A 26,164-nucleotide genomic window follows, 5' to 3' on the forward strand; every position below is an offset into this window, starting at 1 on the left:
ACCTCCCTCCTAGTGCCACTATTGAGAGGGTTGATCTTGAAAATCTTATTCATGCACTTCCCTCACCCTATTTCTTGCTGGGTGACATGAACAGTCATCATCCCCTGTGGGGTGGCTCCACAGCTGATGCTAGAGGTACTATGTTAGCTTCCATTGTGGAGGATGTGGACCTGTACATTTTTAATTCTGGTGAAGTTACTTACTTCCATAGTCAAACGGGTATTTTTACTTCTATTGATTTGTCTCTGTGCTCTGCAGGGGTAGCCCTGAATTTTACATGGGCTGTGTTACCAGACTTACATGGCAGTGACCACTTCCCTATTTTATTAAGATCGACACAGAGTGCGCCTCGGCGTCGTCTTCCCTGCTGGCGCTTGGATAGGGCGGTCTGGCCGGTTTTTGAGGAGCTGTGTTCCCCGAACCAATGTGTGGAGGATTTTGTCAGCACTGATGCTGCTGTTGAGTATTTCACAGACTTACTACACTCGGCGGCACTGCAGAGTATTCCGAGAACAGCTGGTCACTTTCCTTGCCGTCCAGTTCCCTGGTGGACTGATGAGTGTGCTTCTGCTGTTAGGGCTAAACGTGTTGCTTTCTCCCGACTCCGTCGTCACCGAGGTGACCCTGGTTACTTAGCGGCATATAGGAGAGCCCGAGCTCATGCCCGGCGGGTTATGAAGGAGGCTAGGAGGAAGTCTTGGGCATCATTTGTTTCTTCAATTTCTTCACAGACTCCTCTCACAAAAGTGTGGAAACGGGTGAGGAAGATTTCAGGGAAATTTCCCATTCCCTCTCCTCCTGTTTTATCTCATGCAGGTGTGGTGGTGGCTCATTCTTCGTCTGTTGCCGAGATATTTGCAGCTCATTTTGCTAATGTCTCTAGGAAGGACACCTCATCCCCGTCGGCACGCCGCCGACGGCACCTGGAATCTTTGGGCATTAGTTTTCCATCTACTGCGGAGGAGTCGTATAATGTTGCTTTTTCTGCTTCTGAACTTCAGACGGCATTGTCGCAGTGTCGCGACTCGTCTCCAGGCTTGGATGATGTCCCATATGCCTTCTTACACCACTTGCCTGATGCAGCCCTTCATTTTCTGTTGTCACTGTATAACAGAATTTGGTGCACTGGTGGGTTTCTGACCTCATGGGGTGTTGCTGTGGTTCTCCCCATCCCTAAGCCGGGTAAGGATCACTTGCAGGCCACTAATTATCGCCCTATCTCGCTGACATCTTGCCTTTGTAAGGTCCTTGAAAAGATGGTGAATAGTCGGCTCATGTGGTACTTAGAGAAGGGTGGTTACTTGTCTCCAGTCCAGTGTGGGTTTCGGAAGATGCGGTCGACCACAGATGCTCTCCTTTCTTTAGAATCTTCCATCTGCCAGGCTTTTGCAACTAACCAGCATCATATCACAGTGTTCTTTGATTTGGAGAAGGCGTACGACACTTCCTGGCGTCATGGTATATTGCAATCTCTTTATGAGTTTGGTCTCCGTGGGCAACTCCCCACTTTTATCCGGGAGTTTTTATCTAATCGTTTTATTCGGGTCCGAGTCGGGAGTGAGCTGTCTACTGCACGTCCCCTTGAGGATGGTATGCCACAAGGGAGCATACTAAGTGTTACCCTTTTCGCAGTGGCAATTAACAGCGTTATTTCTGTGCTCCCTGATGGTGTTCGTGGCTCTCTCTATGTTGACGATTTATCAATCTCTGTCACTGCCTCACGGATGTCAATGGCAGAAAGGAGGATGCAGATGGCTCTCAACCGTGTCTCTAGATGGGCTGATGAACGAGGTTTTCGATTTTCCTTCAAGAAGACCGTTGCCATGCATTTTTGTCGCATTCGTGGAGTCCACCCTGACCCAAACCTTTTTTAGATGGGCGTCGTATCTCGTGTTTAAAGGAAACCCGGTTTTTAGGGCTGATTTTTGACAGCCGGTTGACTTGGGTCCCTCACTTGAGGTACGTAAAAGCTGAGTGTCTCAGAGCATTGGGTCTCTTGAAAGTTTTAGCGCACACATACTGGGGAGCTGATCGCAAGACCCTCCTCCTCTTGCATCAGTCTCTGATTTTATCCAAACTTCATTATGGATGTGAAATTTATTCCTCTGCCTCAGAAGCCCGGCTTCGTATTTTAGATTCCATACATCATGCTGGTGTTCGTCTCGCCACTGGGGCATTCCGATCTTCCCCAATTTCGAGTTTGTTGGCTGATGCTGGTGTCCTTCCTCTAGACTTGCTCCGCTCTTCCCTTTTGATGAGATGTTGGTATCGCTTATCTCGTCTCCCAGACTCCGTGCCCTTTCTCAAGGCCTCTCAAGATTCTCGGTCACCTATTTTTGCCACTCGGCCATCCTTTCCAAAGCCCTTTGGTTTCAGGGTGCAGTCGATTATGCCTAGCTTCTCTGTTCCTTCTGTGCCGATCACTCCCCACCGTGTCCCGAGGGTGGGCTACTGGCTTCTCCCCAGGGTGACATTTTGTCGTTTCTTCTCATCCAGTAAGGCCTCCCTTCCTTCTCAGGTTTTATTTTCTCTGTTTTTAGAGCATGCCTCTTCTCATGGGGACTCCATACCAGTTTATACTGATGGATCTAAGTCTGATGCGGGTGTGGGCTTTGGTGTGGTGTTTCCCACCTTCTGTCGAGGTGGGAGCCTCCCTGTGACTGCTTCTGTTTTTACGGCTGAGCTGACTGCTATTTTATTTGCCCTTCAGATTCTCTTCACTCTCCCCCACACTGCTTTTACTCTTTTTAGTGACTCACGAAGTGCTCTTTCTGCAATGGAGTCTTTTAATCCCTCTCATCCATTGGTTTTATCCATTTTAGAGTGGCTTTTCCTTTTAGGGCGTCGTGGACGTCGTGTAGATTTCTGTTGGGTTCCAGCTCATGTAGGAGTGGCAGGGAATGAACGAGCTGATCAGCTGGCCAAGGCGGCAGCGGCTCGTCCCCCTCTTGCACAGTCCCCTCTGTATCGTCTGCCTGCTGCAGATATGCGCTCCTTTATTGCCTTCAGGGTTTGGTGCTGTTGGCAGGAGCATTGGGATGCTGTGGGTGCCAATAAGTTGCGCTCGATTTGCCAGAAGGTGGGCTCATTCAGTTACCAGGGCTTCCCTCGTCAATGGGAGACTGCTTTGTGCCGCCTCCGCATTGGCCACACCCGTTTCTCTCACGGTTTTTTAATGGAGAGGGCTCCTCCTCCATTCTGTGATGACTGTCTGGTTCCCTTGACTGTTCGGCACCTGTTGGTGGAGTGTCCTAGTCTTGAGGATTTGCGGCGTCGGTTCCTCTCTGACCACCAAACGGATGGAGGTGTGTATCATCTTTCCTCCGTGCTTGGGGAGGATGCCTGTGCCTTGGGAGGGGCAACCCTCTCCTTTGTGAAGGAGGCAGGACTTCTTAAAGATATTTAGAATTTCTCCTTTTTTTATTGTGTGGCTTATCCTCTATTTTTAGTTTTTTGCTTTTTACTTCTTTGCTATACGGCGGCATATGACCCTGGCAGTTGCGCCGCCATGTTTATTATGAAAAAAAAAAAAAAAAAAAAAAAAGAATGGAAATGTGAAGGGTTGAGTCATCAGCGTATGAGTGGATAGGGTTAGATGTACAGCTTAGAAGATCATTGATGAATAAAAGGAAGAGAGTTGGTGATAGGACAGAGCCCTGAGGAACACCACTGTTGATAGATCTAGGAAAAGAACGATGGCCGTCTACAACAGCGGCTATAGAACGACCAGAAAGGAAGCTAGCGATGAAGGCACAGATAGAAGGATAGAAACCGTAAGAGGGCAGTTTGGAAATTAAAGATTTATGCCAGATTCGATCGAAAGCCTTTGAGATGTCAAGTGCAATGGCAAAGCTTTCGCCAAAGTCCCGAAAGGAGGATGACCAGGAGTCTGAAAGGTAGGTGAGAAGATCGCCAGTGGAGCGTCCCTGACGGAACCCATACTGACGATCGGAAAGAAGGTTGTGATAAGAAAGATGCCTTAAAATTTTTCAGTTGAGAATTGACTCGAAAACTTTTGAAATACAGGACGTTAAAGCAATTGGAAGATAGTTGGAGGGTTGGGAATGGTCACCCTTCTTTGGGACTGGCTGAATGAAAGCAAACTTCCAGCAAGAAGGATAGGTACAAGTTGACAGACAAAGGCAAAAGAGTTTGCCTAGGCAGGGTGTAAGCACAGAAGCACAGTTCTTGAGAACAACAGGAGGGACCCCATCAGGCCCATATGCCTTGTTAGTACTGAGGCCAGTGATAGCAGAAAATACATCAACTGAAGAAATTTTAATGTCAGCCATGAGGAAGTCAGAGGGGGGAAGTGATGGAGGAACAGCACCGGAATCGTCTAAGGTGGAATTGGAGGAGAAAGTCTGTGCACAGTAGGTGGGCAGAGTGGGTAGGGTGGGGTGGGCAGGCAGATAGTTGAGCGCAGTGGCTGGGATGCCAGTGAGGGTCGGGCATTTTACACTGTGTAACAAGGAATTTGTTCAATAAATTATTTTGGTCTTATTAGACTCAGTGGTTTGTTTCTAGTCTTGTTACCACATGCCAATGAAATGATTGACGTATCTCATACCAAGTCACACACACATACACACACACACACACACACACACACACACACACAAAGTGTCTTCATCCAGACGTTGCTGATATGACCATTATTGCATCACCCATCACTGATATGACCATTATTGTGCGCAACACCCGTCTGGCAGCAAACTCTCATCCCTTTTCTGTCCAACTCTCTAATGCAAGAGTTAACCGATACTCCCAGTCTTTCGTTTATGCAACAGGTCAGCTCTGGAACTGTCTCCCTCTGTCTGTATTTCCTGCTGCATACGATCTCCAGTCTTTCAAACGCAGTGTGTCCAGGCATCTCAAAATGATCGGATTTTGAATTTGGCTCACTATTGTATTATGTTTTTCTTTTGGAGGGAACTGTTACTGCGGGCTCATGGCCTTTGGTTCCTTCTTCCTCGCATTAAAAAAAAAAAAAGCCTGCCAATCAACCCATCCATCCACTCACCACCCACCAGTCAATCTGCCAACTAAAGTCGACCAGCAGGATGACTTGCAGGTTCGCACACGCACACACACACGAGAGAGAGAGAGAGAGAGAGAGAGAGAGAGAGAGAGAGAGAGAGAGAAGGCATACCTGCTTATACGAGTGCTATCCAAAATTTTCCAGACTAATGTTATATAAAACCGAAAACTCACCATAGCTCCTACTGGGCAGTATCACCCTTGAAGTAGTTCCCTTGGATGACAATGACTTAGCCCTAGTGACAGCACATGCAGAGAACACCTCAGGGATATCACAATCCTGGGTCGCAGTCACTGGTTCATTAGACAACTGAGGAGCTGGACACACTTGACTTCCACCAATATCATTTCCAAGTAAGAAAGTTACACCTGACATTGGGAGTATCTCAACCAACCCAACCATAACGGAACCATTAACAAAACCAGACTCTAAATTCACTCTGCACAGAGGGACAGAGAAGTAATTATTCCCTACACCTTGTAAGATTACAGTTTCATCAGAGGAATTAACATTAGAGCCTAGAACACTGGTCAGCATAAGGGATTGGCAAGCACCTGTATCACGATATATTTTAACTGATTTCCTGTCATTATTGTCCAGAGGACTGACAAAACCATCAGACAGGAAATTAGCACATGAACTCTTGAGAGTGTCACCCACGTTACTGCTCAAAAGAGGAGCTTCATCATGAGAGTTTAATTTACCCCTCAAAGCAGGTTCAGTTAACTCGGTTAAAGAATTCTGGGAACTCTCAAAGGTGGACACTAGACCAATTGACTGAATATTTAAAGACTCCTTTTTGTTCACATCACGCTGTCTCCTGAAACATTTCTCCGTAGTATGACCAAGCTTACTACAATAAGTACATTTACTTTTCTGAAATCTAGAGGTGAAGTTGGTATTTACTTCCTGAGAAACATCATCTTTATTCTCTTTCCTGTTACCTGTACTCTGAGTAGAGGCAACGTACTTACTCTCAGCTTTCCTTTTTTCTTTAGAATATCTCTTGTGAGTGAGAACATATTCATCAGCTAAAACTGCAGCATCAGACAAATTATCTATTCTTTTCTCATCAAGATATAGGCTTACATCTTTATTAATACACCTTTTGAAGTCCTCCAGCAAAATCATCTGCTTAAATTTGTCAAAATCAGAATTGACATTCTTAGAATTTAACCACTGCTCTAACAGATCTTCTTTGATTTTTGCATACTCAACATGAGATTGCTTATCTTGCTTATAAGTTGTCCTAAATTTTACTCTATTGGCTTCAGGAACAAACTCATAGGCCTTAAGAATCAAGCTCTTAACTACATCATAATTATCAGATTGATCCTGAGGCAGACATGCATAAGTTACTTGAGCTTTACCGGTGAGAACACACTGAAAGAGAACTGGCCAATTCTTTTTGGGCCAGTTAAAACCTGTAGCTACCCTCTCAAACAACTGAAAATACTTTGTTAAATCAGATTCATTAAAAGGAGGGACAAGTTTAACATTTTTAGCCACATCAAAATCATCAGAGCTAGATGATCCAGTTCCACTTTGTTTCATGCGATACTCATGGTCTGCCTGAATCCTAGCAAGTTCAATTTGTGCCTGAGCCTGTGCCTGTGCCTCCTGAATACGAGCCTGAGACTCAGCCTCCTTAGCATGAGCCTCCTGCAGGGCTAGCTGTAACTTAGCCATTTCAATCTGCGTTTGCTCATCTGGAGGAGTTACATTAAACAAGCTTTTATTTATCATGTCAACAATTTGATCTTTAGGCTGATGAGAGCGAACAGCAATTCCCAATAGTTGAGCAACAAGCTTAAGTTCATTCTTTGTTCTGTTTTCTACTTCACACACTGTTTGCACATTTGACAAAAAATCTTTGGCTTCATCAAGAGTAGTAATAGTAGACATCATGAATAAATCACAGTCACAAAATATCAAGCAATATCCTTATGATAATATCCTGAATATCCTGATAAGAGGTCGCCAAATTTATGTTACGGAACAGAGAGAGATAATGAACACTTCAAGTGAGAATACTAAAATCACTACTGTCCCGCAAAGTTCCAGGTTCAAAACAAAAGAGTTAGGTAAAATTACAAGTTAAAGTTTAATGCTCAAACTAACAACTAAACATTCAGGACTCTTAAGGATAATGTAATGGCAAAAACAGGTTAAATATATGGTTAACTGCAATAGCCTCTATTAATACGAATTTAGCAAGAACAAATTTATCTAAGTCAGCCCTGATAAAATGAGAAAACCGGATAATGCTCAGTTAAAGTAAGATATAATATTATTACGGATACAAAATATTACTAACTCTGGCTGACAATATGAATCACAAAAACTTTACCAGGCTTACGAATTAACGCCTTATGTTATACAGTACAAGAAAAAATGTAATAACAATTATACTCAAATTATACAGCAGCTAGATGGTTGGAGACTCCCTGAGCACCCACAAAAATAATAATACACTATACAGGGGAGGACAGAGATGTGAACAAAATGAGTAGTAGATCTAAGTGGCAATTAATGCAGAGACTGAGCTCATTATATAGGGGCCGGCAGAGCTTGATACAACTTGTAAGAAGGACGCGCAAATGAAGCCATAGGGGACAAAGAGTTGACAATCCTGCTCTGAACAACAGAAAGAACGACTTACTCTACTATAAGGGTGGAGAAGGGGGGAGTGAGGTAGAACACGCAAGCCTGGACACTATCGAAGCCACGAGGCGAATCGTGATCAAACATGCAGCATACTGTACCTTAGAATTATACAAAGGATGATGAAATCATAGGCTATGTAATAATATATATATATATATATATATATATATATATATATATATATATATATATATAGATATATATACTGTATATATATATATATATATATATATATATATATATATATATATATATATATATATATATTGTTACATAGCCTATGATTTCATCATCCTTTGTGTAATTTTAACGCACAGTTGCTGCATGTTTGATCACGAGCGTGTTCTGCCTCAGTTCCCCCCTTCTACCGTTATAGTAGAGTAAGTCGTTCTCTCTGTTATTCAGAGCGGGATTTTCAGCTTTTTGTCCCCATGGCTTCATTTGCGCGTCCTTCTTACAAGTTGTATCAAGCTCTCCTGGCCCCTATATAATGAGCTCAGTCTCTGCATCATTGCCACTTAGATCTGCTCCTCATTTTGTTCACATCTCTGTCCTCCCCTGTACAGATATTATTATTGTGAGTGCTCAAGAAATCTCCAAACATCTAGCAGCTGTGTGTAATTTGAGTATAACTGTCGTATTTTTTTCTTGTACTGTATAGCATAAGTTTAATTTGTAGGCCTAGTGAATTTTTTGGAATTCATGTAGGGATCTTTATGTCCATCAGTTTTAATATTATTTTGTATCTGTAATAATTTATCTTGCGTTCACTGACTATTATCTGGTATCTCATTTTATCAGGGCTATCTATCTATTGCCAGACGCCTCAATCCCGTTTGGGGTGGCCACAAACAAATCGCCTCCAAGTCGCCCTGTCCCCCGCCATTTCACTGCCCTGCTCCCAACTCACACCCCCCTCTCTCATATACCTCTCCACCCCATCCCTCCATCTCATCCTCGGCCTCCCCCTCCCTCTTCCCCCCTCCACCTCACTCACATACACTCTCTTCGTCAGTCTTTCGCCCTCCATCCTCTCCACATGGCCAAACCACCTCAGTGTGTTCCTCATAACGCTTCCTATCACATCCACATCCACACCACAACGCTCCTTTATATCCTCATTCGTCAGCCTGTCTCTCCACGTGACTCCACAGGCTCCTCTTAAATAACTCATTTCCACTGCTCTCACTCTTGACTTGTGTCCTTCCAACAATGTCCAAGCTTCACTTCCGTACGTTAGAGTTGGTATCACAATACTGTCATGTAGTAACTTTTTCACTTCCATGCTCACTTCCCTGTTTCTTATCACTGCTTTCAAGGAACCAGCAACCTTTCTTCCCTGCTGTACCCTTTCAAGCACTTCACACTCCAAACCTCCATCCTTACTCATCACACTACCCAAATACTTAAACGTACTCACATTTTCCAATTCCTCACCATCTAACCTTGCTGTACATTCACTAACTTCACCTCTCTCAAAGACCATCACTTTACTCTTCCTACATTCACCTTTAGGTTCCGTTTCTTACACACTCTCTCAAACTCATCCACCAAGCCTTGCAGCTCCCCTTCGTCTTCACTCAACAACACAGTATCATCTGCAAACAACAGTACAGGGAGTTTCCAAACACTATCCTCTCTCACCAGGGCCACTCCAACATCCACTACCCTACCTTGTACCTCTTTTATTACCCCATCCATGTACAGATTGAACAACCATGGAGACATGACACATCCTTGTTTCAAACCAACTTTCAAAGAGAAAAATTCACTTAGTTCACCATCCACACGCACTGCAGCCTTCGCACCATCGTACATACTCTTCACAGCATTCAACAACTTCCCATCTACTCCATATATTCTTAACACTTTCTACAATCCTTGTCTATCCACCCTGTCATATGCTTTCTCCAAATCCATGAAAGCCGCATACAACTTCTTTCCCTTCTCTAGAAACTTTTCCACTAAAGATCTAAGAATGAATATCTGATCTACACAACCTCTTCCCTTCCTAAAGCCTCCTGTTTCTTCTCCAATTAATTTCTCTGTTCTTTCTCTAACTCTGTCTATAAGTATCCTACCATACACTTTTCCTATTATACTAAGAAGACAAATGCCCCTATGATTACCACACACTTCTTTTTCCCCTTTTCCTTTGTACAAGGGAATAATTATACCTGACTTCCAATCCTCCGGGACTCTACCTTCCTCCCAGGCCAATCTGCACATCTTCCACATCCATTCTACTACTATCTCTCCCCCATGCTTCAGCATTTCACCACACACTCCATCAATTCCTGGGGCTTTCCCCGATTTAACTTTCTTCATTGCTTCCACAACTTCTATCCTACTGATTTCTTCCTGTCTTCTCACCTCCCTCCTTCTCCCAGCCATTCCCCAGCCACTTATACTTGCATTACTTCCATCCTCTCCGTTCAACAATTCCTTAAAGTGTTCTCTCCATCTGCTCACTTTTTTCCCTTCTCCACTAGTAATCTACCATTTTTATCTTTCACCCCCCTGCTAACTTCACTTCCACCCTGTCTTACTCTTTTCACTTCTCTCCAGAACATTTTCTTACAGTCCCTCCACTTTACACTCAAATTCCTTCCAAATTCCTCATCCACTCTCTTCTTACTCTCTCTTACTAATCTTTTCACCTCTCTCTTCCTTTCCAGATATAACTCTCTCTTCCGCCTCTCAACTTCTTCCACGCCCCTATTTCTCACCCATTCATTGTATGCTTTCTTCTTTTGTGCCACAGCCTGTTTCACCTCTTCAGTCCACCACGCTGTTCCTTGTACCCCCCTCCGCCTTCTCTTCCTTCCACACACCACATCACATGCTGCACATATTTCTTCTGTAAATATCTTACACACACCTTCCACGTCTCCCATCTGCTCCAATTCATATTTGCCCAATCGTTCCTCCACTTCTCTCTTATACTCTGCCTTTTTCTCATCCTCTTGTAACCTTTCCACTCTCCTTGCAACTACTCCTTCCTCTCGTCTTTCCCTTCTATTCCTCCATCTCACTTGCATCCTAATTCTGGCCACCACCAAGTAGTGGTCAGAAAGTCCACTCCCCCAACCTCTATACACTCTTGCATCCTTTACACATCTTCGCATCCTTTCATCCACACACACATAATCAATCATTGCCTTCCTTTCATTCAGTTCACCACCCACCCTTCTCATCACTCGCCATGTATACCTGTGGATCATTTTATGCCTGAAGAGGGTATTGGCTATCACCAACCCCCTCCCAGCACAAATGTCCACTAACGCACTCCCATTCTCATCTATCTCGGCAGGCACACCCCACTCACCAACTATTCCATCCACCTTCACATTCCCAACTTTACCATTCATATCACCAATCAAAAACACTCTCTCATTCCTTCCAAACTTTTCCATGCACATAGAGGCTATTGCAGTTAACCATATATTTAACCTGTTTATTTGCCATTACATTATCCTTATGAGTCCTGAATGTTTTGTTGTTAGTTTGAGCATTAAACTTTAACTTGTAATTTTACCTAACTCTTTTGTTTTGAACCTGGAACTTTACGGGACAGTAGTGATTTTCAGTATTCTCACTTAAAGTGTACATTACCTTTCTCTGTTCCGTAACATAAATTTGGCGACCTCATATCAGGATATTCAGGATATTATCATAAGGATATTGCTTGATATTTTGTGACTGTTCCTTATTAATTATGTCTACTATTACTACACTTGATGAAGCCAAAGATTTTTTGTCAAATGTGCAAACAGTGTGTGCTATAGAAAACAGAACAAAGAATGAACTTAAGCTTGTTGCTCAACAATTGGGAATTGCTGTTCGCTCTCATCATTCTAAAGGTCAAATTGTTGACATGATTAATGAAAGCTTGTTTAATGTAACTCCTCCAAATGAGCAAACGCAGATTGAATTAGCTAAGTTACAGCTAGCCCTGCAGGAGGCTAAGGCTAAGGAGGCGGAGTCTCGTGTTAAGGAGGCTGAATTTCAGGCAAATGCTCGTATTCAAGAGGCACAGGTACAGGCTCAGGCACAAATTGAACTTGCCAGGATTCAGGCAGACCATGAGTATCGCATGAAACAAGGTGGAACTGGATCATCTAGCTCTGATGATTTTGATGTGGCTAAAAATGTTAAACTTGTCCCTCCTTTCAATGAATCTGATTTAACTAAGTATTTTCAGTTGTTTGAGAGGGTAGCTACAGGTTTTAGTTGGCCTAAGGAGTATTGGCCAGTACTCCTTCAAACTGTTCTCACCGGTAAAGCTCAAGTAACTTATGCATCTTTGCCTCAGGATCAGTCTGATAATTATGATGTAGTTAAGGGCTTGATTCTTAAGGCCTATGAGCTTGTTCCTGAAGCCTATAGAGTAAAATTTAGGACAACTTACAAGCAAGATAAGCAATCCCATGTTGAGTATGCAAAAATCAAAGAAGATTTGTTAGAGCAGTGGTTAAATTCTAAGAATGTGGATTCTGATTTTGACAAATTTAAGCAGATGATTTTACTGGAGGACTTCAAGAGGTGTATTTATAAAGATGTAAGCCTATATCTTGATGAGAAAAGAATAGATAATTTGTCTGATGCTGCAGTTTTAGCTGATGAATATGTTCTCACTCACAAGAGATATTCTAAAGAAAAAGGGAAAGCTGAGAGTAAGTACGTTGCCTCTACTCAGAGTACAGGTAACAGGAAAGAGAATAAAGATGATGTTTCTCAGGAAGTAAATACCAACTTCACCTCTAGATTTCAGAAAAGTAAATGTACTTATTATAGTAAGCTTGGTCATACTACGGAGAGATGTTTCAGGAGACAGCATGATGTGAACAAAAAGGAGTCTTTAAATATTCAGTCAATTGGTCTAGTGTCCACTCTTGAGAGTTCCCAGAATTCTTTAACTGAGTTAACTGAACCTGCTTTGAGGAGTAACTTAAATTCTCATGATGGAGCTCCTCTTTTGAGCAGTAACGTGGGTGACACTCTCAAGAGTTCATGTGCTAATTTCCTGTCTGATGGTTTTGTCAGTCCTCTGGACAGTAATGACAGGAAATCAGTTAAAATATATCGTGATACAGGTGCTTGCCAATCCCTTATGCTGACCAGTGTTCTAGGCTCTAATGTTAATTCCTCTGATGAAACTGTAATCTTACAAGGTGTAGGGAATAATTACTTCTCTGTCCCTCTGTGCAGAGTGAATTTAGAGTCTGGTTTTGTTAATGGTTCCGTTATGGTTAGGTTGGTTGAGACACTCCCAATGTCAGGTGTAACTTTCTTACTTGGAAATGATATTGGTGGAAGTCAAGTGTGTCCAGCTCCTCAGTTGTCTAGTGAGCCAGTGGCTGCGTCCCAGGATTGTGATGTCCCTGATGTGTTCCCTGCATGTGCTGTCACTAGGGCTAAGTCTAAAGTTACTGGTGATTTAGAGGATAATGATGATGATGTTATCCTAGCTGACAATTTTCTTGCTAATTTGGACCACTCACCAGATGAGGCAGTACCCCGTAGTGTTGATAATTTCTCTCGTCAAGAGTTGGTTGAGTTGCAGGTTGCTGACCCTGAGTTGAAAGGTCTAGCTAACTCTGCTTACAGTGAAGACGAGTCAGCCGGTGCTTCTACTTATTATTATGTAAAGTCAGGAGTACTTATGAGGAAGTGGAGACCCCCAACAGCATCAGCCGACTGTGAATGGGAGGTTGTACATCAAGTTGTCATCCCTCGTGTTTGTAGGCAGGATATCATTAGAGTGGCTCATGATTCCAGTTTGGCAGGACACCTTGGAGTGAGGAAGACTGTGGCACGCATTTTGAAACACTTCTACTGGCCAGGTATCTTCAGGGATGTTTCCTGGTATTGTAAGTCTTGTCACTCCTGTCAAGTTGTGGGGAAGTGTAATCAGACTGAAAAGGTTGCACCTCTAGTTCCCATTCCTCCTTTTGAGGCGCCTATCACCCGTGTGTTGGTGGATATTGTGGGCCCTCTTCCTAAGACTTCTTCAGGATTTTCTTATGTGTTGACCATGATTGATATGGCTACTCGTTATCCTGAAGCCATTCCACTTAGAAACATCTCAGCAAAGAACGTGGTTAAGGAAATGCAAGGGTTCTTCACAAAGTTTGGTCTGCCCAAGGAGGTACAGTCAGACCGGGGAAGTAATTTCATGTCAAATGTTTTCAAGCAGTCTCTGAAAGAGTTGGGCATCACCCAGATCACGTCTTCAGCTTACCATCCCCAGACCCAAGGAGCGTTGGAGAGATATCATCAAACACTCAAATCGATGCTCAAGAAATACTGTTTGGAACATCAGAAAGACTGGGATAAAGGTCTTCCATTCGTTGTGTTTGCTGCAAGAGAATCTCCAAATGAATCACTGGGCTTCTCACCTTTTGAACTACTGTTTGGCCATGAAGTAAGAGGACCCCTTAAGTTACTCAAGGAATGCTGGCTGTCGGAGGAAGATGACGTCAACCTGCTGGAGTATGTGATGAAGTTCAAAGAACGACTGTCCACTGCTTTACAGCTGGCGAGAGAGAATTTAGGAGCTGCTCAGGAGAAGATGAAGACTTGGTATGATAAGAAGTCCAGGTTACGCCACTTTCAGCCAGGAGATCAGGTTTTGATTCTGCTACCAGTTCCTGGGCAACCTCTTCAAGCCAAGTTTAGTGGCCCTTATTTCGTGGAGAAGAAACTCAGTGATGTCAACTATGTCATCGCCACACCAGATCGTAGAAAGAGCAAGCAACTATGTCACATCAACATGCTAAAGTTATATCACAGGCGGGACGAAAATAATCCAGTCTGCACTGTAGCTGTTCCACCCGAGTCTGCAAGTGAAGCTCTCCCATGCAGTATGAGCCTGAGTGATAGTTTGGGGAAGAATCCTGATATCATGAATGATCTCCAGGCTAAGCTTTCTCATCTACCTCCCAAGGAAAGGCAGGAGTTTTCGGCATTACTGCAGGAGTACCCGCAAGTGTTCCGTGCCACTCCAGGAAGAACCACTGTGTTGATGCATGATGTCGATGTTGGAGACGCAAAGCCAATTAAATTGCCTCCTTACCGTGTGAACCCAGTGAAAGTTCCTCTCATCCAGAAGGAGCTTGGCTACCTGTTGGACCACAAGATGATTGAGCCCTATCAGAGCGAGTGGAGTTCTCCTGTCACTCTGGTCCCTAAGCCAGGTGGGTCACAGCGGCTTTGCATTGACTACAGACGTGTTAATCAGATAACCAAAACAGACACTTACCCTCTCCCTCGTGTGGAAGATTGCATAGACAAGATCGGAAAGGCTAGGTACATTAGTAAGTTTGATTTGTTAAAGGGATACTGGCAAGTACCTATGACTGAACGTGCTAGGGAGATCTCATGTTTTGTTACACTAGGAAAGGCTTTTGCATGTTCTGTAATGCCGTATGGTATGAAGAATGCACCAGCCACATTTCAGAAGCTCATGAATGTTGTAACAGAGGGTTTGGCAGGGTGTGTTGTTTATATTGATGATGTATTAATCTTCAGTGACAACTGGAAAGATCACCTATGCCATGTCAGTAAATTTCTTGACCGTTTAGTTCATGCTAATCTTGTAGCTAATTTATCAAAGTGTGAGTTTGGTCAAGCTAAAGTTCAGTACCTTGGGTATGTAATTGGTGATGGACATGTTGCACCACCAGGAGCTAAGGTTCAGGTTATAAGTGATCTTCCCAGACCTAAAAGTAGGAAAGAGCTACAAAGATTTTTGGGAATGGTAGGTTATTACAGGAGATTTGTTCTTAACTTTTCTATTCTTGTATCACCACTTACAGACCTACTGAAAAAGGGAGTTAAATTTGTCTGGACCGATAACTGTGAATCCTCTTTCAACAAACTTAAAGCTATTCTATTAAGTCAGCCAGTGCTCGCTACTCCAAATTTTGCTAAGCCTTTTAAGATGGCTGTTGATGCAAGTGATACAGGAACTGGGGCTGTTTTGCTGCAAGAGGATGATCAGGGTATTGAACACCCTGTATCTTACTACAGTAAGAAGTTCACTCCACCTCAAAAGAACTACTCCACTATTGAGAAAGAGCTTTTGGCCTTGATTTTGGGTTTACAGCATTTTTCATTTTATTTGTGTTCTGGTTTTGACCCCATAGTCATTTATACCGATCATAACCCACTGAAATTCCTTAGTAAGTTTAAAGATAAAAATCAGAGATTGACAATATGGAGTCTACTTCTTCAGGAGTTTTCCTTAGACATACAACATGTCAAGGGGAAAGAAAATGTTATTGCAGATTGCTTATCTAGACTTTAGACAGATTGTTTTAGAGTAATAAGAAATTTCCTTTGTAAATTTCTTTTTCTTTGTGGGGAGGTGTTACATAGCCTATGATTTCATCATCCTTTGTGTAATTTTAACGCACAGTTGCTGCATGTTTGATCACGAGCGTGTTCTGCCTCAGTCCCCCCCTTCTACCGTTATAGTAGAGTAAGTCGTTCTCTCTGTTATTCATAGCGGGATTTTCAGCTTTTTGTCCCCATGGCTTCATTTGCGCGTCCTTCTTACAAGTTGTATCAAGCTCTCCTGGCCCCTATATAATGAGCTCAGTCTCTGCATCATTGCCACTTAGATCTGCTCCTCATTTTGTTCACATCTCTGTCCTCCCCTGTACAGATATTATTATTGTGAGTGCTCAAGAAATCTCCAAACATCTAGCAGCTGTGTGTAATTTGAGTATAACTGTTGTATTTTTCTTGTACTGTATAGCATAAGTTTAATTTGTAGGCCTAGTGAAGTTTTTTGTAATTCATGTAGGGATCTTTATGTCCATCAGTTTTAATATTATTTTGTATCTGTAATAATTTATCTTGCATTCACTGAGTATTATCTGGTATCTCATTTTATCAGGGCTGACTTAGATAAATTTACTCTTGCTAATTTCGTGTTAATAGAGGCTATTGCAGTTAACCATATATTTAACCTGTTTATTTGCCATTACATTATCCTTATGAGTCCTGAATGTTTTGTTGTTAGTTTGAGCATTAAACTTTAACTTGTAATTTTACCTAACTCTTTTGTTTTGAACCTGGAACTTTACGGGACAGTAGTGATTTTCAGTATTCTCACTTAAAGTGTACATTATCTTTCTCTGTTCCGTAACAATATATATATATATATATATATATATATATATATATATATATATATATATATATATATATATATATATATATATATCAGGACTCCGTATTATAATTACAAATCATAATAGATAGATAGATAGATAGACAGACAGATAGAAGCAGCAAGATAGGTACTGTGTCTACGAGAATCGAGCAATGCTAAACATGCTTACACACTCTAATGCTTGATAGGCACACGACAGCGCCTCGTGACCATACACACACATACACACATACTCACACACAGGGTTCTAAAACATTTCAACAACAGTGTAACAAACGTAACACGACCCCTGCTACACCAGAATTTAGGAAGCAGAGCTCAGAAGGAGACAGGCCATAGAACCGGCAGGTAGTAGGGAGAAGGCGCCTAGCATCATGGGCGAGAGGGTGGAAGAGAGAGAGAGAGAGAGAGAGAGAGAGAGAGAGACAAGGAGGTAGGTCGCGGGACTCTACTTATACTTCACTCGTGTGTGAGAGACTTTGTTAATATTTCCAAGACAAATAAAAATAGTCCCATACTCATCTTTACCTCTCCTGTCATTGCATGACAATGGGAATTAAGATTATCTACTTACAAACTACTCACGTATAACAACCGCTCGTCCACGAGTCTAATATATGTATAACTGATCTACAAAACTTCTCTACAAGCACTTACAAAGTTGTAAGATATATATATATATATATATATATATATATATATATATATATATATATATATATACACACACACACACACACACACGTGTGTGTATGTCTATGTCTGTTTAAGAAACCACATAGGAAAAATCCTATAATGCCTTACCTGTCCTTAAGGAAGTTGATGACGTCAGTTTTGTCCTTCTGCAGCAGCTGGTACTGTGACCTGGCGTGTCTCTCAGCCTCGTCGAGCTGCTCACACCGAGTGCTGGATCGACGCACCTTCACCTCCAGTGCCTGCGAGGCAGAGGGGTACAGGGGGTTAGGGAAGGGGAGGGGAGGGGAGTAGTTAATGAGAAGAATTATAAGGCTGATATACTGTAGTGTAGGAGTGAATTGTCAATCGGGTGCATGAATTATATTTAGAGACTGGTTTTCATAGAGAAATGGAGGGAAGCAGTTGGTTTAGTGAGGAGAGAAAGAATGGGTTGAGGTGGGAGAAGGCAGTGTTTGGTGTGGAATGTAGGACATTTATTTGGCGGTAATGGTGTCATGGAGGAGACGGGTACACGGTTGGAAGGAAGGAGAGTTAATGCAGGAAACGGTGAAACAATGGAAAAAAAAAAATGGGGTTTAATGTGGAGGTCAGGGAAGGTGATATAAATGGGAGAGGATTACCGGGAAGAACGGAGGGAAGGGAGCAGCTAGTAGGGTGGTCGGGAAAATAGTTTAGTGGAGTGGGGGAGGGAAATGCTGTTCCATTAGCGAGAATCAGGGAAAGTGCTGAGTAGAGATGGGAGGGAAATGGGTAGGAGTCGGAGAGTAGAGGGGTGATTTAGTGAGGGAGAGAGGGAATGAAAGTGTCTAGTGAGGGGAGGGAGAGGGTTAAGAGAGACTGATAGTTTCTTGTCATAATCCCCTTTGTTCGATGGCCTATTTTATTTTTACTTCCACACCACATAACTCGGAGGAAGTGTAGGAGTAAGAATTGTACTCTTAAGTGGCTTTAACCCATAGCATCTATCTATCTATCTATCTATAGCCCGACGCCCTAATCCCGCAAAGGGTGGCCGCAGACAAAACGCCTCCAAGTTACTCTGTCACCCACCATTTGACTCCCCTCCCCCCAACTCACCCCCCCCTCCCTCATATACCTCTCAACTCCATCCCTCCACCTCATCCTCGGTCTACCCCTCCCTCTCCCTCCCTCCACCTCACCTACATACACCCTCTTAGTCAGTCTTTCATTCTCCATTCTCTCCACATGGCATATATTCCCGCCAACCCTTCCCACAGCAGGGCATTCCTGAGAAAATTATCTATTTTTAAACCTTCACATCTCACCTAATACTTAAAAAAAAAAAAAAAAAAAAAGCCTTAATACTACTAATCAATCCTTCGACTTCAAGCTGATTGCATCAGATGCCTGTGTCCGTATGCGTGGCAGAGATGTGGTGACACAACTAAAGCTTAGACTAGCCCTCCACAATAATAACACTTCCAGAAGACCGCAATCCACTACAAACGCTATTTAACATGAAAAATTTTCCATAATTCTGGCGTACTTGCTGCTGGGAGTCCGGTAACCATAACAACGACCTTGAGCCAGGCTGCCTGCTCTCCTCACCATCACCACCACACACACACACACACACACACACACACGGAGATGGATGTTTGGCTTGCAATGTCACTCGACTCTAGCACAGCTGTGCCACTAAAGTTTGGGTATTACAACAACTACTACAAGCACTACTGTCATTACTACTACTACTACTACTATAGCTACCACTACCACAACTACTACTACTGCTACAACTACCACTACTACAACTACTACTATTACTACCACTACTTTAACACATACTACCACTACTACTAAAACTCCTATCACGAGTAGTACATCTACTACTAATACTACAAAAAAATATTGTGAAGAAAGTAGTTATTCACGTACTGTCCATAGTCGAAAATATTTACCACTATGGCAGATTTTTTTGCCTGTGATTTTTACTTTTCCATCATAACAAATATTTATACACACGAGAACTTTCAGTAAAAAGTAATGCACTGACTTCATCATGAAACAAAGTTTCTGCTTTCATTATTCACATAAATATGCACAGAGCAGTAAAATCATTTTTTCTAAAGTACAAAAAACCAACATGTGTACTAAACTAACACTGACTTATGCATACGACCGAGTTTTCTACCAGTCGGTCTTTGAGTGAAAGTCAAAGAAACAGGTAGTGCACAGTGCCACCTGACATTCAGCACACCACCACCTAATTATACGGCGTTGCTCTGGTCGGCGTGATGAATTAGCGCAAACATGGCAACGCCGGAAGGCTTCCTTGCCTGCAGGTGTTGGAGGCAGCGCTTCCATGAAATGCCTAGTGAGGTGGTCCCTGCACCGCAGCCTGTCAGGCAGTTGCTATACACTGTGCCTCCGTTTCACAGCAGGCACTATTTGGCCATATCTCTCCAGGAGGCTGTAAATTACATCCTTCTCAAACTGTCTGAAGGATGTGCTTGTCTGTGTTACTTCCTTATACAGAACGACGGCATTCAATACACAGATGCCAAGTACATGTAAGAATGACTTCTTGTACCACTTACAGTATCACATTAGACAGTCGATGGTGCCGATCTGCATATCAGATTTATCAACGAGTCGCATGTTAACGTTATAGTTGATAACGGCATCAAGCTTAAATATTGGCTGCCTTGTTCTCTTATCGACCTTGCCTGTGTCTACCAACTTTCATGGACCGTGAAGAGTACATTTACCTTTCTCTTATTATGCCAGTGAATAGCAAGGAGTTTACCTGATTTCAAGGTCCTGCATTCCCCCTTCACGGTGCCCTTGGGAAAGGATGGCCAATGTTTCCTCTTTGCACAGACAGTGCCACACGACCCAATTTTGTGTTCTTGCAAGTACTATGTAAGACTTGGCGCCATGTAATAATTATCTGTGAACAGGATATGGTTGCCACCGAAGTACCTGTCCATGAGCTTCTTCACGACCGAGCCAGAGAAGTCATGGGGGTCATCCTTCGATAACTCCACATCACCTGCTGTATACACAATAAAATATATCACGTAGCCAGTCTTGCAATCGCACAAACAAAGAACTTAATTCCAAAACAATGTCTCCTTGATGGAATGTATTGTATGAAGGCAAGTCGTCCCCTGAACAGAACAAGCGACTCGTTGATAATAACCTGGAATGGCCTGAAATATCTAAGTTTTTCCTTCATTTCCAGAATCGAACGAATTTTCCATAACCTATCGTTTGGGTGTGGGCCCGTGTTGAATGAGAAATGTAGCTACCTGAGGATGTCGAGGTACAGCTGTGGACATATCATACGAAAACACCCAGTCCACCAGAGAGGTGGCGTAATGCTCTCCGCATTTGGTAACACTGATAGGTATGAAACTTCACCAGGTTTCGTTTGGTTGCTAGGATGAACCAAAGGCGGTGATCATTGCCTCTGTGCGCAGTTATTGGTAGTATATAAACAATGTCCTGCCTGTCAATATACTGAAAATAACAATGTTTTGTGAATATGGTAATTAAATAATTTCACACCACATATATCCGTATATTATTCACGTGAAACATACAAGTTTCATAAGTATGACTTTCAGCAAACATCATGAGCCATACAACATTCACCGACAGCCAGCATAAAAGCTATTATAACATTATCTGCATTCCTGCACCGGTCATAATAATCACAGAATTACAGTGACCCCCCTCCTCCCAGCCCGTGAACCTGAAACTGGTCGACCTCTTTAATGGACGCAATTTCATAAGAGGTGGCATCACAGGAGGAGGTAGGGTGGGGCACCTGGGGGACAGGGGGAGGGAGGTGGGGGAGGAAGGGGCAATAGAGGTCTGGCTGGTGGGAGGGGGGGGGCTCTACAGATGAGTGATGGGGTAGAGGAGAGTGGACTGTGGCAGGAAGCTAGGATGAGGTGGATAAATGATACGCTGGTGACATTGTGTTAAATCAGGTATAGTGTAAAGTTGATTATGGATTTTAACAGTCAGACAGTTAAACGTTATGCAGAGTTTGACACGTTACGCATTTTACCAGCATGTTTTGTTATATCGTCTACGGGACGACCTACTCCCCACGGAGTGGCACATTACACACACCCTTCATTTTTGGTGTATGGTGACGACTATGTCATCACATGGTGATATATGAAACGCCCCTAGAATGTTTGTCTGTTTCCATAGTGATTGGGAGCTATTATTGTTGCATTTACACAATATCATGGATGACGACTGTGATATCGAAAGCAGAGGCGGGGGAGGGAGGAATTTTCTCTTGCCACAGTCAATAATAGTTAACAGTAGTGATTCGTGCCTATGGTTCTGGTGAATATCTGTATGTCACCGGTGTAAATGAAAATGTGATTTACTAGGGGTGGATGGACTGGGTCTCAGAACATAGTTGGCGATACTGGAGCAGGCTAGTATGTGGGTTGAGAGATGCCTTACCAGCTTTATTAAATGATCTTTATGTCAAATTACTGTAAACTCTAAACTGATTAAATAAATCGTGGTATGAGTGGCTTGCAACTTTTAACCAATCTGATTCACAACCTCAGTATCAAGTTCAATGTCCGGTCCTCCCTCTTCCCGACAACTGCATGCACTCGGACATGGGTACTGACGGGGAGGGGAGATGGCCATATTGATTGCTACACCATGAACAGGGAATCACGTGTTCATACATCAACGACAGCAGATCACCTGTCTTCTTTAATGGATTGCAATATATGCCGTTACTCAGCCAGTGCAATAGCTCCATGTTCGGACACTGCTGAGATGTGTGGCTCAGTAGTTGCTGTCTGTGAACAGGGCGATGGTCTTCGTACTGATCTTTATCCTGTCAATTTCATACAGTGTGAACGCTACTCAGTTGTTTAGCATAACAAAACACACTGCAGATAAAGTGTATGTTTGCACTTAATAGTCGATTTCTGTAATTAATGGCATAGTTGATGTAGTATACACGTGCTCAGACTGGATAACTACAGATATTTCAACCTTGTTCCGTCATTACTGGCTCGAAAACTTGTGAAAGAATGCTTGGGGCATATGGCAGTTGCTCAATATAAACCTAAATATAACTAGTAACTACTAACAATGGATAAATCTAAATATAACTAGTAAGTACTAGCAATGTGTAAAGTCAAAAGCCAAACATGGCATAATTGGTGCCATATAGATATTAGTGAGAGCCATAGGGACCATCCTTATAGTCAGACAATTCATATTTATTTGTGGTAAAGGAAAAATCTACATAGGCCCATCCCTACTCGGTTTACGATGTCAATCGTCATCCATGATGATTCTGTGTGATAGGCTACAAGAGTAATTCCTAATCACTATGACAACAGCTGTAACATCTGACAAACTGTAGAGACGTGTCATATATTTGCACATACACTAATAGTCATCATACTCATAATACAGGGGCACTGAGCCACCCAGAAGAAAGTGTGTTGTGAATTGTTACAAATCATGATGGTCAGTTACAACACGTGGCAACATCAGCATAACGTTTCATGGTCTGACTGTAAAATTCCTTACTCTCCATGAAACAGTGATTTGGCCCAGTCATCGCCTTGTAATCTATCCCTCCCACTGTAGCTCCTGTCGTCCAGAGAAGTCCGCCGTCTCCTACCTCATCATCCCTCTCCTCTAGCCCCCAGTCCGACCACTATTGCCCCCTTCCTCACCCACGTCCCTCTTCTTGTCTCCAGGTCCCCTATCCCATAATTTTTAAAAACTTACGATAATCATGACATGATATTATCAGTATATTTTCTGGGGAACATTGCTTATTATTACCATCAATAACTGTGCCCAGTGGGAGTGATCACAGCGTTCGGTTCGTCCTAGTGACGGAACGAAACCTGGTGAAGTTCCATACCTGTCGGTGTTACCAGATGTGGAGAGTATTACAGAACTTTGCTGGTGGACGGGGTGTTTCTGTTTGATATGTCCGCAACTGTACCTGTCCCATGTCATATACTTGCCTAACATTGGTGTCAAAGCAGTATCATCCACTAGCCAGTAATTATGAATATTGTGTTTTTTGATGTGAGGCATCAACATAGTCAGTGCAAGACAAACATATATCTCACTAATATTTGTCATTGTCCACTCCTTCATTTTCGCACTGTCACTAATGTGCGAGTTTAACCCAATTACAGCAGTAATTCCTGAATGCATTTATTTCCTTTACAATGAAATCCATCACTGTTGTTGTAAAGAAAAGCTATGAAAAAATCAACAGCAGTGGATGATGCACTGCATGGAAATTCTGGATGCACACCTGCATTTGTCATCAAACACAAGTACATTAGGGTGAAACCCCATCCTATCCTCCCAGGTAAATATTTCTAACATACCTACCTTTGGTCCCTGACTTGCCTGCCATGCACATGGCCTGCCTTGTGCCCTGCCCTGTCCCCTAGCAGGGCGCCGTGTTGGCGAGTCTGGCGAATACTCATTTAATGAGGCAGATGATGGTGGTGGAGATCGTAATGATGCTGGTGACAGTGATCCTGGTGATGGCAATGGTAAAATTCAGCGATGGTTATGTGCCTGCTGGTCGTAAAATGAGGGTGGCCGTGCACCTGCACCCGCATATCCCAACATACTTTGGCTGTGGTGATTAGGCAAGGTCGTGTTGCAAGGCATGTGGTGAGGCAGGCTGGCATGGCGAGGCACATGGTGAGGCAAGCTGGCATGGCAAGGCACATGGTGAGGCAGACCAGCATGGTGAGGCATGTAGTGAGGCAGACAGGCATGGCGAGGCATGTACTGAGGCAGACAGGTGTGGCGAGGCACGTGGTGAGGCAGGTAAAGATACAGGACGAGTAGGAGAGGCTAGTGTGGTGGTAATTTGTATGGAAATTTCCACGGTAGGCCTGGAGTCACGCGCTGGAGTGAGACTTAGCCTGCAGTGTTTCCTCCTCCCTCCATCCTCCACCTCCTCCCTTTCTTCACTACCTGTCTCCTCTTCCATCTTCTCCACTGTGTGAATATCCCCCTCTGCAGGATTATCAGTATCATCTGACCCAATCCCATCACATTCAAACGCAGTGTGTCCAGGCATCTCAAAATGATTGGATCTTGAATTTGGCTCTATTGTATTTTGTTTTTCTCTTGGAGGGAACTGTTACTGCGGGCTCATGGCCTTTGGTTCCTTCTTCCTCGCATAAATAAAAAAAATAAAATAAAAACCAGAAAAGGCTGACAATTGTACAGGGGGAAATGATTGCTGCACAGTGGAGAACTCACGGTCACCCTCCTCATCTGATGCGTACATTTCCACACTCAGCAGGGCGAAGTCGCTTTTGTCAGAGGAAGAGTCACTTTCCCCACTCACTGTTGACAATAATGGCAAGTCCAATTATCTCTCTATTGCATTATCACTAAGGCCTTTCCTTTGGCCTTTTTTACTTCACCATGTTGAAGTCGGTGGCTGCAGGTGCTCAGACTAGGGTCCAGATGCAGGGAAAATTTTTGGCATAGGTCTATCCATGATGGAGGTATGCAGGCAAGTGGAGTGTGACTGGGATGCATCACGGAGGGTTGCCAGTGGTTGTGTGTGGTGGAAATAGCTAGCTGAATATTAAAACAATAGTGCGAACTACCAAATCTTGTATGCATGTCACCCGGATGGCCCCAGGTCAACCTGTATACATGACACCTTTTTTTTTTTTATGCGAGGAAGAAGAAACCAAAGGCCATGAGCCTGCAATAAGAGTTCCCTCCAAGAGAAAAACAAAATACAAGAGAAAGCCAAATTCAAGATCCATTCATTTCAAGATGCCTGGACACAATGCATTTGAAAGACTGGAGATCATAGGCAGCAGGAAATACAGACAGAGAGAGACAGTTCCAGAGTTGACCTGTTGCATAAATGAAGGACTGGGAGTAACGGTTAACTGTTTCATTAGAGAGTTGGACAGAAAAGGGATGAGAGTTTGCTGCTAGACGGGTGCTACACGCCAGTGGTAGAGGTGGAGGAATGCATGCAGACAGTTCAGAGAAGCAGTGACCATTGAAGTAGCAATAGAAAAGAGATAAAGATGCAACAGTGTGGCGAAGAGACAGAGGTTGAAGGGAGTCAGTAAGAGGAGGAGAGTTAATGAGATGAAAAGCCTTTGACTCCACCCTATTGAGAAGAGCTGTATGTGGGGAGCCTTCCCACACATGAGAGTTATACTCCACACATGGGCAGATAAAACCCCTGTATAGAGTCAACAACTGTGCAGGGGTAAAGAAAGAATGGAGTCGGCTTTGCACACCCAATCTCTTGGAAGCAGATTGTACAAGAGATGTAATATGACCTTTCCAAGATAAGTCCTGAGTAAATGAAACCCCAAGCATGTTCAAGGATGATGCAGGATTAAGTTGAATATTATTAAATATTTGTGGGTATACCTGTGGAAGATTTTGTCAGGTTGATAGGTGTAAGAACTGAGTCTTAGATGCATTACAAACAACCAGATTATATTTACCCCAGTCAGAGATACGAGCCAAGTCAGACATTAAGTGTGCCATAGCCTCATCCCTTGTTTGTTGAAGTAACTGCTGAG

General features: G+C 43.1%; 1 protein-coding gene across 1 annotated transcript in view; it reads right to left on the bottom strand.

The window, feature by feature from the left end:
• LOC145411018 (cilia- and flagella-associated protein 157-like) overlaps positions 1-26,164 on the bottom strand; it is a 354,153-nt gene that overhangs the window by 292,117 nt on the left and 35,872 nt on the right. The window contains exon 2 of the mRNA XM_080281082.1: positions 17,697-17,827. Coding sequence (XP_080137208.1) covers positions 17,697-17,827 — 131 coding nt within the window. The remainder of the gene's footprint in view (positions 1-17,696; positions 17,828-26,164) is intronic.

Source organism: Coenobita brevimanus, chromosome 87 (genome assembly GCF_032717465.1).
Source record: "Coenobita brevimanus isolate Jiangsu-jjx chromosome 87, ASM3271746v2, whole genome shotgun sequence".
NCBI classification, from domain to species: Eukaryota; Metazoa; Arthropoda; class Malacostraca; order Decapoda; family Coenobitidae; genus Coenobita; species Coenobita brevimanus.